At 40.1% G+C, this 13,760-nt stretch overlaps 1 protein-coding gene across 1 annotated transcript in view; it reads left to right on the forward strand.

Moving 5' to 3' along the window:
• The window catches only part of LOC131031021 (uncharacterized), a 261,890-nt gene that overhangs the window by 150,820 nt on the left and 97,310 nt on the right, over positions 1–13,760 (forward strand). Inside the window, exons 7-8 of the mRNA XM_057962024.1 lie at positions 10,887–10,943; positions 11,067–11,136. Of these exons, the coding sequence (XP_057818007.1) occupies positions 10,887–10,943; positions 11,067–11,136 (127 nt within the window). The remainder of the gene's footprint in view (positions 1–10,886; positions 10,944–11,066; positions 11,137–13,760) is intronic.

Raw genomic sequence — 13,760 nt, forward strand, 5'->3', positions numbered from 1 at the left:
ATGAAAATGAATATAAAGCTAACTCCTTTTCTGCATCATCCATGGCTAGAGCATTAGGACATACCTCAACTGAATTTCCTAGTATGATTGGCACAGGAACTCCATTTCCATGCTGTGTCTGAATGCCTTCGCATAAGCTGCCAACTGTCTAGTTACCTCAAGTAACACTATTCTGTCTGTCGGATATCTTGGCAACATGTAGGGAGGTGAAGGACATCCATGAACTCTAATATATGTAAACTTCTGAAATTGGATGAACCAAGCACTGTACCTCTTTACAAGCTCTTGTGCATCTTGAGATAGCCGATTGTGAATCCCGCCTTGCAATGTCCTGGTGGTGTTCATTGTGAAGGTATCATTGACCAACTTGTAGTCACTTCCTGGAGGATGATGCAAATGAACATAGGAATCACAAACTCTGACTTCCCCGGGCCCTCTTCCGATCACTCCTCTGTGAGGTAGTCCTGCATATTCAAAACTCCTGATCAAGGCATATATGATGTATGAACTCATGTGGAAAGACTTGGTAGCCTTCAGTCTTCTTAACTGTACGTCCAAGCAATGGCTAATCATTCTAGCCCAATGAATTGTTCCTTTTCCTTGAACTATCACCTGGATGAAGTAGAACATCCACTTCTCAAAATAGAAGGCTTGAGGAGCCCCTGTAACTCGGTTGAGTAATGTTATCAAATCTCTGTACTCCTCCTGGAAGTCGATCCTATGTGGTGTGTTCGGAATCTTGCTCAGGCGAGGACGACTCTTGAGTAACCAATTCTTGTTGATGATGCTCAAGCAAGTGTCTGGATCATCTTCGTACATGGACCTGGTTCCTTCTAAGCTTTTATAAATCATATCTTTATGTTCTAGCAGGTGAAGAGCTTCATTGATAGCCTCCTCTGAAAGATAAGCCAAAGTGTTTCCTTCCTTGGACACGATTGATTTGGACTGTGGATCATAATGGCGAGCACACTCGATCATCAACTCATGGCACTGGATTGCTGGAGGGAAGCCGGCTGCCTTGATAATGCCACTTTCAATTATTCTCCTTGCGACAGGTGATGGCTTGCCAATGTAAGGAACTTCTCGAAACTTCTTCACACTGAAGTTTCCCAGGTTGGTATCTCCAATGTTGCTCCACTTCGACACGATCTTGGTCTCCATTTCTTCATTCTTTTGATCTTCCTTCATGAGGGCTGGACAACTGGTAGATGCTCCTGCCTTTGGGGTCGCCATTGTGACACCTACACAACATTCCATAATGAGTAATGGATTTTGCAATATAGAAATATAGATTAGATTAAAGATTGAATTTTAGGAAACTTCATGATAAATCCTTGAATTATCATTTCCTAAATATAACCATGCAATTTTGGAATTCAAGATTCAAAATTCAAAATTCAAAATTGAGGCTAGGACGATTCAAAATTCAAAATTTGGACAAGGGAGATGTTGCCATACCTTTCTTGAGAACTAACTCTAAAAAGATGCAAAATTAGGAAATTCGCCTAGGCAAAATGAAGATTGGAGTCTTCAACGTGAGCTTCTCCTAGCAAATGCGCCTCCTTTATTAACTCCACCACCCTTGGGGTCTTTAACGTCTTGAGGGAAAATTCGCTCCACCTCTAACCACAAACAAAGTTCGCACTCCACCTTGGATGGAAATTTCGCTCCTCTCCTTGGATCAAAATTCGCTCCCTTTATTGCTTCTCCAAAATCGCATGTAATAATGATTGAATGATGGTTTAAAATGCTTCAAAGTACCCTTCTTATATAGGCGCTCATCTCCTTATTCTCACATAGGCCGACTTTTGGAAATAAGGCAAATAATAAACAAAATTTAAATAAAAAGGAGGCCGACTATTGTAAAAATATAAAAATATAACCCCAAGCGCTCTCCCTTTTTATTTAATTTAATAATTAATTGATTCAAATGCCTTTGTAATTAATAATTTCGATTTTTTAAAAGGCTAAATTAATTAAATGCCTTATGCGCTATTTTTAAATGCCAATTAATTAAATATTTTCAAAGTTTATCGAAATTAGCACTTAATGTAATTCAAAAATTATTGGCGCCTAAACATGGGAGGAATTTGGGATATTAATCAATATCGCTCTGGTCCCTGGGAGAAGGACAGGAGCACTCATGCATTTTGGATTGATTTTCGCGTTCAAAGTCACTTCCTTTACGTCCAAAATGGGGTCTTCATTCGTAGCTTGGAGTTTGATCAATTCAATTTTTTGAATGAAATGCCTTTTAAACCATTTTCGCCCTGGTCCGTTGGTGAGGGACAGGAGCGATTTTTGCTTTAACTCCTTGGTCCTTGTTTTTTAAATCATCAAATCAACTTGCGAGGTAAGCAATGATCATCCTTGTTTGTTCTACGCATGCCAATCTTGTCCTTTGCAAAGCAAACTTGATATTCTGGAGATTTTTGCCCTGGTCCTTGACTGAGGGACAGGAGCGAACTTTACATTCTAGCCAAAATTTGTCGAGTCTTGAGGTCAATTCCTTGTTTATCATCTTCCTAATGACATTTGGGATCTTGCATGACCTTGCCTTGACGTAGTTTTTGAAGGGAACGGTTGACTTTATTGAAATCGCTTTGGTCCTTGACTGAAGGACAGGAGCGCCATTTTGTTCTTTGTGCGAACCCTTGATCATATCAACTTCCAATTGCCTTCAAAGCGAAAAACGTTGTTTCTTATTCCTTCTTGAGTCTTGCAAACGATAGTAGTACTCCAAAATACTAGGCAATAAGGCAAAATTGAGGATTTCGCTCTGGTCCCTGGGAGAGGGACAGGAGCGCCTTGGGCAATTCCATCAAGTTCCCGTGGTCTTTGCAACTTTGTTCTCCCTTAAAGCATTCCAAACATCATTTTGACTTCGTGTCTTGTCTTGGACCCATTCAAATTCGGAGGGGGAGGCTAGATAACCAAGATTTCGCCCTGGTCCTTGACTGAGGGATAGGAGCGAACTTGCATTTATAAGCTTATCTGTGTTTCGCCAACTTTCAAGATTATTTTCAACGGATTGGTTGGGTTGCCTTTCCTTCATTTCAAGCTTGAAATTCGCCTTTCCTTGGTCCAAAACTTGTCTTTTGAGAAAATCGCTCTGGTCCCTTGGAGAGGGACAGGAGCTATCTTTGAAATTCGCCTTGGTCCCTGAGAGAGGGACAGGAGCGAACTTGTACCTTGGGTCGATTTTCTCCTTCGTGGTCCATTCAAGTCATATTCAATGGGCAAAACGTACTTTAATTGATCTCTTCCAAATCGCGAAATTATTTAATCTTGCAAGAATAAGGCAAACTTGGAGTTCAAGCTCCGGTCCTTCAGTGAGGGACAGGAGCGATTTTGTCATCTTAGCATATTTCCTTGTTTGCAAATTACTTCAAATTATATTCAATGGACAAAACATGCCCTTCTTGATCTCTTCCAATCCAAAAATTGTCTTGGCCCTGCAAGGACAGTGCAATTTTGAGAAACAAGCTCCGGTCCTTCAGTGAGGGACAGGAGCGATTTTTGCCCTTAAAGCCAAATGTTCAACTTTTCATTGCAAATGACTAAGTCTGGGTGCTCCATTATGTTGATTTCATCCCTTATTGCATTCTTGATGCTCCAGTTTGATCAACTAAGGCCAAAAATGCCCTAAGCCAGCCATTTCGCCTTGGTCCCTAGGAGAGGGACAGGAGCGATTTGGCCTTAAACCTTAAGAATTTGCCATTTTGAGTTTCAAAAATCTTCCAAATCTTCAATTCATGCTCGATTGCATCTCCTGGCGACCTTGCACAAGACAAATGAAACAAGTCAATAACCAAGATGCATAAAATATCAATTTCGCCCTGGTCCCTGGGAGAGGGACAGGAGCGATTTTGCCTCTATAGGCCAAAATATCAAGAATTTAGGCTTTCAGTCACTTCACAAGGCACAATTAGATCATCTCCAAGGCCAGGGGTCAATTATCAAACTTTCCAAAATTTGGTCCAAATTCACCCGGACAAGATTGCACAATTCCATCATTAACACTTAGGTAAAATTTGAACTTGCTTTCAAAATTCCAACTGGACCTAGATAGACACCTGACATCCTGACAGACTCATCCTATTTCAAAATTGCAATCCACGCGAGGATGCTCAATAATCTTTCAAAATTTGACTGGACTTCGGCTTGAAAATATCAAAAAAAAGAAACCCTAAGGCTTAGCCCTAGTCCAGACGACTCACTCACTTACTCAAAACCCTAAAAGCAGAGAGAAGAACAGGCAAAACCAAGCAAAAAGAGGGGGTCCCCATTTTAATGGGGCGATGTGTGAAATGGTCACAACAAAACCCTAAAAGAAAGTTATTATTTTTAAAACCCTAAAAGCTAAAATCGCACCATTTGGGTATTTAGGCGGCCAAGATGAAATTAGACCTCATTAATTGGATACTGAGCATTTGACATTTTTTCTAAGCACTTAGCTTTGGTGGCTAGGGTTTGGACCTGTTTTGGAGAGCGTGCATTCTTCAGAATTCAGTAGCTTTGAGATTGTGAAATATCAATCAAATTGTTGCAGCTTGGTTGGCTTCATTCAGAAGTCAAATTGAATCAAATTGGGACAGATTTGGCTTCTTACAATGCAGATTTATTGTAGGTTTTCTATTTGCTGTTAATGTTGATATTTTTTTGTGGTTTGGAAGTCTCTTTCCCAAACACACAAATTGCTCACTTATTGGTGCCATCTTCTTACTGTTTGGGCGTCTTATCATTAAATTAGAGCAGATCTGAATTGTTTTCAGAATAAAAATCAGAACTTTGTAAGTTGTTGATTTGAATCTTTTAATTTCAATAAATTGGCTAAGGACCTACGGGTATGCTTCTAAATTCCCCAATTTCTTGTTTCAGCTGATTAATTTCATGTATTCTTTCAATATGTATTGAAAATTAAAGAAACCCCTTCCTGAACTTCTGTCTAATTCCGAAAGACCATCTCTAATAATAAAAAAACAAAAAAAATGTCACTTTATTTCAATTCTAGGCAAAATCGAGTTTTGGAGAGAGATGTGCAAGTTACAAATTACTTGTAAAGGGAAAATAAAATCCCTACAACAAGTTTTAATAACTTGCACATATGTAATAGAGGTTTAAAATGCCTATTACAAGCAAAAGACATTAAAGTAGGGGTTTTAGAAAAGAATTACAAGTTCACTTGTAACTTATCCAAAAAATCCCTATTTTAACTTAAAAAGCCAAAAAGCATCAAGGGGGAAATAAAAAAACAAATTACAAGTTCTTATTTTTCAATAAAGTGCACTTGTAATTAGCCAAAAATTTCCCTACAAAGACCAAAACAATGGAAATCATTGAAACTTGCAATTCAATAGAAATTTCCCACCTGCAGTCAGGGAGAAAAAACCCGAAATTGAAGGAAAGACATAGCAAACGAATCCAGAATGCGACGAAATTCGAAACTTGATTCGAGGATGGACTAAGGATTAAGCCAGTCCTAGGATTAGTTGAAGTTCTACCTCGGTAAGCATGCCATAGAGTAAATTTTTTATTTTTTTATAAAAATTTCATGTAATGGTCCTTCATTTTTTAAAACAAAAATGAGGAAAACACACTCATCCCCCCAAGATTTGTCTCCTTTAAATTGGCTTCTTGATATTTAATAGGTTCGCCCTTCGGGAATTGGTGTGCGGGAGTGTCATTCACAGAGGCCTCCCCTTCCTTGTACTCTCCATATTCTGGAGGAAATATATCTGGTTCTTCCTCGATACTCAATACATTGCATGAGGGTGTAAACAATTCATAATCTCCCATTTTCCAGTGGAAGAGGCCATTCAAGGAGTCCCCGTCATCCCCCGAGCATGCTTCCAACTCTAATACCCCTTCGTCGCTGGGCTCCATTCCACGTCGGTTTTCATCCCCGCCCAACTGGTCTCCTTCAGATTCGGACTCAGAGGAGGATGCCAACTCCTCGCTCACCATATTTGTACAGAGATCGATCATGTACTTCCTCCCCACGCTTTCCAAGGAGAGCGTATTCTGCTTCCAATTATGGTTTGCCTTTGCTGCAATTAGCCACCCATGTCCGAGAATGGCGTCGTACCCTTTATGCTTCAGTGGAATCACTACAAAATCCAGCACGAATGGTTGCGTGTCGATCATCACCCGCTGGCCCATGAGGATACCGAGGGGTTTAATCCTATGTTGATCCGCCCCTAGCAGATTGAACGTGGGGGGCCACAGTGTAGGCTTTCCCAGTTTTTTCCATGTCTCTTCTAGGAGCACATTTACTCCTGACCCTCTGTCCACAATGGTGTCCATCAAGGTAGTCCCCAGAATGCCCATTTATACCACCGCAAGGTGGCGTCCGCTGTTGACTACTAGCAACATAGGGTCGATCGTGGGGCTTACGACCTCCCTTGTTTTGGCTTGTGTGGGTACGGAGTTTAAGATTGTCGTTTTCAACTGCGGCATGGTTTCAAGGAGGTCTTGAATCTTTACGGGTACCTCTATTTGCAATATTTGTCGTAGGATTCTCTCTTCTCCCCTCGTCCGTGATGGGCTTGTGGCCTCGTGGTTGTTTTGTCCCTGTGCAGCCATTTCCTTTGTGATCTCGACCCTTGCTTCCCGCACTCTCTCAGTCTCCGTGCGAGGATCTGGGTATGTAGCCTTTTTGGCCTGTGCCCTTGTGATTGCCAACACTTCTTCCTTTGTGGGTTCGTGTTCAAAAGGTTTACTCCTGGCTTCGGGCAATTTGCATCCTCATGGTCGCTTGGCCCACACCATCGGCAAAGGTGCTGAGGGGTGGCTTCCTTCGTGCAATCCCGGGCGAAGTGCCCCCACTGATTGCAAGCCCTACATTGGATCATTGGTTGGCCCTTGGCATCATACTGGACACGGCTTCGGTTATTGTTATTGTTGTTATTCCTTTTGCCGCCGCATCTGTTCTCTCGGTAACCTCATGATGATGTCATTGTGTTGGTTTGCTAGGCCGTACCTGTTGGTGCGGATGTTGTGGCCTGCACAGTGAACAACACTTGTGTATTTCGGGTCTTCATATTGTATGGGCACTCCTTGATGGAGTATCCCATTACTTGGCAAATTTGCAAAAGGCCTTCTTCGAGCATGTACCCTTCGCATGTCCTTCCTCCTTGCAGTCCGTGCATCACATGTCTCCTTCGGTTCGGCTAGTAGAGCCTTTCATCGCTTTAAATTCCCTCATCATACGCTCCATGTCCCTCTGTAGGGCCATCACTTTCTTTTTCGACCCCTCGTTACCACTTTCATCGGAGGAAGAGTCATTTTCCTCGGAGGACTTTCCCTTTTTCTTGGACGTTTTGTATTCACTTTCTAAGTCCATAGCCCTGTTGTATGCATCATCGTATGACAAAGGAGGGACTATCTTCATTTTCTTCTTCAAATTGGGTTTTAGGCCTTCTACGAATCACCTCTTCTTGAGTCCGTTGGTCGGCTGACTCTCCATTTTCCCAATTAGCTCCTTCAGGTGCCTTCCATAGGCACGAACTGATTCCTTTTGTCCTTGTTTCATACTGTATATCTTTGCCACTATTTCATTATCATCCCGGAGTGGGCAGAACTCCTTCTCGAAGGCTTTCCGCAGTGTGTCCCATGTGGCCACTGCAATTTTATCAATATCCAAGAACCAATCAATGGCAACTCCCCGTAATGTCGCTAGGAATTGTGTCGTCCATTCGTCCTGGTTCGTGACACCATTGGCTGCCCATATGGTTTCGCAAGTTCTGCAGTGCCTTATGGGATCCTCCTTCCCATCACCGATGAATTTCGGCAGCTTCTGCCTATGGGCCATTGATGGGGGTCGTGTCCGCAGAGGCGGCTGTGTTTGTCGTGCACCCGCGCCATTGCCTCCCACGTCGGTGGTGTTTCCTGTTTGAGTGAATGGGGGTACAGTGTTTTGTACCCGCGTGCTTGGTGTGATGGGTCCCAAGAGGGGGTCTTGTCTGCCGTGTGCCTATGCCTCCTCCACACCTACAGTCGTACGGTTGCCCTCTCCCCCGTTCTCACCCTCGTCCTCTGTTCGATCCCTTCGGTGGTCCTCCGTGCGCGGCGTAAGGGATAAGTTCCTGAATTGATCTCGGGTCTCCTCGACCAGATTTCTTCATAGCCTTGTTTCTTCCAAAAATTCTTCGTAGTTTCTCACCCTATGGTGTTTTGGCGACACGTATAAATCTCCTTCGGCTTCTGCTCCTTCACTCTCCGTGACACCTCCTTGGTTCCCTTCGGGCAACCCTTCGGCAGGTCGTCCTTCGGCAAGTTGCCTCAACCTTCGTCTACGTTCTACTTGTTGTTCCAAAATCAAGGCTCTTTGTGCGGCCTCCCACTCCTCACTTTGAGCCTTCTTATTACTATCCTTATTTAATAAGTTGGGCATTAATTCCCGAACATCTTCATAAATAGTAACCACACATAAAAAATAGAACACTTCTTTATTAATTCATCCCGTCGGATACAATTTATGTCAATAGTATGACACCATTATTATAGTATAGAATGTTCTTTATTCCTTCTGAAGGTTTAGGGTTCAATTTCCCCTTCGCCTCTTGCCATCACAGTCTGCTTCCCAGTGATGATTGTTTTCTTCGTACTATCGGAGGACCTGTTGGCGTCGCTCCTCACGGGTAATCTCCTCCAAGCGGGTTCGCTGTGCCAGTGATGCCTATGCAAGCAACCGGTGGAGGTGATTCATCAACCGATTCGTTGTGGTCCACACGACACTTGTTGGGACATGAGCCTCTGTGGCCTCTCTTCAGACGTAGGTCTCTATGGCCACCTATAGCGGGATTGAGAATTCCCTCGTTGCAGTGTCTTCTCTGTTGTAGAGCTCCGTTTGCGCGTCATCGGCCTCTGGGTTAATCTCACCAACGGGTAGGCCCATCGTGTCCATACGACATCCGCTCCTTCCTTTCTCGAGTATGTCTAGGCAACGGCGCCAGATGTTTGCCACATACGGGTAAACGGTTAAATGCAGAAAGTAAATGCGTAGAACATAATGAGAATATATTAAAGAACCAGTCCCTGTATTAGTTCAATAGTCCATGTACATCAAGTGCTTATAACCTCACACCCAGATACGACTATCATGATGCTACTAAGAAGGAAAGGTATGCAATATATAATACCCGAAGGGGTGCAACCACCCGTCACGTCCAACTGCCCTTCGGGAAGACTAACTAACTGTCGTAACCCATAATTATTGAAGACAACATAACATAATGATTATTCCCAACAACAAATGTCAATTATCAAATAACCTTTGTATAACTAATAAGAGTGTTAAATTGTGGATATATTTTTATTTCTTTGTTATGGAGGTCTTTTATAATTGAAATATAGATACTTCTATAATTCAATGAGAAGTTAGATTAAATAAAAGTGAAGTGTGTGTGTGTGTGTGATTTATATATGTTTTTGTATGGATGAACCTTACCTCAATTTCTTTTGGACTAAATCTGAACCCAAACCTGAATCAGTACCAGGATCGATAACATAGTTTTAGATAATAAAATGGCAAACAAGCTATAATCATTTGACAGTTCAGTTTGAGACTTTGACACAACAACCTGTGACTCAACTGGAAATGATTTTTATTGGCCTTGACTTGCTATGCAATTAATTGGCATGTTGACGATGAAAAACAATTATCATGTAACACACTTGAAATTTTGGATTGGGTACAACATGAATTAACTGTATCAAGGCATTGGAAACATAGAAAATTGGATGGATTGACTTTATGGAATCAAGAAATTCACTGCAGAGGCATTGTGTTTGTTTTACGGATGAATTTGTTGTATTGATTAATAGAATCTCTTATTGATTCCTCCAATTCATTGTATCCATTGTGAATGCATTAATCTGATTTGATGCATACTCAGTTCATCTATATTTTTATTGCTTTTAGTTTCCCGGTTTCTTGTCCTATGTTGTAAATTTTTAACATGGTATCAGAGTAGAAACAACATGGTGGAAGCCGAAATTATCGGGGCAGACTTTATTATCTTCCTCAATAAGATCTTGGAAAGATTGTATAGATGATTAGTATTTTGAAAACCATAGATGCTGAAGTGGAATTTATTGCAATAAACAATGTTCTTAAAAGATATTAATGGTTCCAGCATAGGGGAAACCAAAGATGCTGGTGCAATATGATGCTGTACTTTGAGAGTGCTTATCATGTAAAATCCAGATATACTAGAGATCATGGAGAATAATGGAGATATTTCCAAGAAACTACTTAGTCCATCAGGATCAAAAGCTGCAATCATGCATGTGTTTGGAGTGGAGCCATTGTTCCCTTGTTACAAAATTGTCACATTTTGTTCATTGTATTTACATTGTGCACTTTGATAGATTTTGTGCCAATTTAACTCAACAAAGTTGTATCCAGTTATGGTTTCTAGGAATGAGGAAATTTGACATCATTAGATTACTGTAAGTTTAAACAACATTGTTGGTTTGATATGTCAGTCTTCTGTCAATTCCACAAACTTGATGCTTTTATTTCAACATGTGATCTTTGATTTATAAAGTAAATGTAAATTAAACAAAATGGCATTCCAAAGGGGTCATGAATAACTGCAACTTTCCAAAACAAACCCTTTAAATGATTTGCATTGTGCAATTCGATGGCTTACATGACAATTCCATTCAACAAAGCTGTACCCGGTCAGAGTTTCTAAGAACAAAAAAAATTGTCATCATTCGAAATTAGAATAGTCTAGAAGTTACTAGCTAACAGCATTGCTTTTGTACAAGGCAACTAAGAAAACTGAAAAACTATGAACTTTAATTACTTGGCAGAGATTGATAAGCATTATTCATTACTTTTATTGATGGACTGATTTGACTCTGATATTTTGCAGATGGCAAAGTGCCATATTGTTTTCGTCAATATTTGGAGGGATATGCTACTATGGAAGGTAATATGGTAATACTATTTTGACAGCCTTATTTAGAAAACTAAACATTAGTTAGTTCAATTAATGTTTATATTGGAAGACACGTGCTGATGAGTTTTATTTCGTATCTCTATTTGGTTGTAGCCAACGAGTCATTGGTGCTTTCAATGGGTTCTTGGTATTTGGAATTTTGATCTCATTTTCTATTCTTGTGGTACCTCTTTTTCTCCCTATCATTAATTTTGTAAGACAATTTTACATTCTATAGACTCAAATTATACATTAACAGGTACTGCCCTGTGGAACCCTGCATTCTGATCAGTACCGTTCCAGCTACATCCTGGGTTCTTTTATTATCTTGGTTACCCAACTGTCTTAAGAAAAATGTAATATAAAAATAGTGCTGGTCTAGGAATGACAGTCATAGTAACTTTCAAAAAGTAAAAGAAAACAAAGATTAAATCACATAAAGACGACACTCATAGCTAACTAAACTGCTGGAATCCTATTGCATCCGGTTCTAATGAACCAATTGCTGATTTGAACTCTCTCAGTGAACAGCGGTATGATTATTTCTTCATATAGTTTTTTTATTTTGACCATGACCATTGTATTTTTTCCTGTTTCGAACAGAAGCCATAAACTTGTTTGATATATCATTCATCGTGACTTATTTAATATTCCAAATTGTCAGTTAACAGTATTGTTTTTTTAAAGTTATTATATTAAACATGCACCATTGATATTATGGTTTATTTTAATTATTTTTGTATGGACATAACCAGGCGGATACCAAATAAAAATGGCCAAGCCTCATACGCCATCTCTGAAACCATAGCCAAATCTACATTAGTAACATCCTCACAAAGTTACCTTGCATGATTATTTTTCTCTTCAACATGGTATAATAGGGCCAAGGGAATCCAAGTTAATCATTAATTTTTCAATTATTCTATAGAGGTCTGTCCTTACCATTGCAAACAAAATTCTTGATGGTGCACAAGAAAGAATAGGAATTGGCTAGAAATTATTTTCAATGAGTACAACCCTGCTCTATGGCTACTCAATCTTGGTAGAAACAACATTGGACTGCCCATAAAACCTCACCATGCTTGAAAATAGCCTCCATCTTCTCTGCTGTGACTATTCTAGGAGCTCCATTAGACATACCTCAAAGAACCACCTTTTTCCATCCACCTTGAATTTTAGTCCCATCATTTGGAAATTCTGTGAATACTTACCAAGTGAATGCAATCACTAACATCTGTCTCTCGAATCCTAACTACATAGAAATCATTAGTCACTCTATGGTTTCCCAACATGAGACTCATCTAAGATATCTTCTTTGTGCAAGTCATAGTAAATCCATCTACTACCATAACATTAAATCACTTGAAATCTTATATCTCAAGACCTTTCTTCACACTAGGCCCTCATCGATGAAGTTGTGGGTTGCCCCACTATCAATCAAAATAGTCACTTGCTGCCCTTACAAAATTCCTCTAACTCTGAATGAATTATATCTAGGTGTACCTGATAGAGTAGCAATGGTTGCACCTCCTGAAACTCCTTGACTCACCTATTCCACTAGTTCAACTTTTTCCTACTCATGTTCATTCCATGAGTCATCCTCCTCCATTTCTCTTCCATTATTTGAAAAAACGTCAATATAGTGCACCTTACCTCTCCCTGGGCACCTATTTCTTGGTTCCCATGGCTCTTTGCATAAAAAACATAATTTTTTTCTTTGCAACTCATTTTTGTTTTCATCATCCATGGTTGCTTCCTTAGGCCACTCTTTTTGAAAAGACCTTTTATCCTTATCCTTCTTGGGTGGAAATAACTTAGGCTGAATTTTGTTTTTAGGTGTGGAGAACTCCATAGTCCTTGCCCTTTTTATAGCTTCCTATAAAGTAGGTGGGTCAAATTCTTTCACCCATCCTCAAACTGATTTTGTCAACCCTTCTATAAAGAAAACAATAAGTCTCCTCTCCAAAACATTGGAAACCATCACTAAAAGCCTCCAAAACTCAGATACATAACTAACAACTGAACCAATCTGCTCCAACTGTGCTAACTCTCTAAAATGTAGCTCTGGATTCTTCTTATCAAATCTATCAATCAATCTTTGGGTGAAGTCAACACACGAATCAATGATATCATTTCCAAAGTCAACATTCCATTTTACCACCATTCATGGGTATCTCCTTTTGAGTGAAGAGTAGCATACTTAATTGCCTCATTCTTAGTCATAGGATTAAGTAGAAAATATGTATCACATTTTTGCACCCATGCACATGTAGTGCATTTACCAGAACCACGAAAGGAAGGTATGGACAAATTGCCCACCTTACATTGTGACTCCTAATTTTTGCCTCCCACTCTCCTAGGTCTATTTCTCAACTTAAGCTAGCAAAAATCAGCAATGACAGTAGCGTGAAACTCTTCTAACTGGTACTCATGCAAGTAATCCACAAATTCATCACCATCATTATGTTGTCCCTCATTACCAACTTCTTGTCCATCCAAAAATGTGGCATTAATGGTTTGAATGTTGTTACACTAGTTGTTCTGGTGTTTCTTTCAATTATTTCCTGAGTTACTACCTTCACTATTCTTAGTATTATTGTTCTGATCAGCCCTATTCATGTTCATATTTTGCATCAATTGCTAATTCAATGAGTTAACTGTTGCTGCCCTCTAGCAACATCTTTTAAGATCTGTAGTGTACTACTGTTCTTATAAGGATCCCTTCTATCCTTGTCTCTCTCAGCCACGAATTCTCCTTCACTTTCTTGTTCTTCAGTCTCTAAAGCAGCATTAAGTACCCTTTCTTCT

This window comes from Cryptomeria japonica, chromosome 3 (genome assembly GCF_030272615.1).
Source record: "Cryptomeria japonica chromosome 3, Sugi_1.0, whole genome shotgun sequence".
Lineage (NCBI taxonomy): Eukaryota > Viridiplantae > Streptophyta > Pinopsida > Cupressales > Cupressaceae > Cryptomeria > Cryptomeria japonica.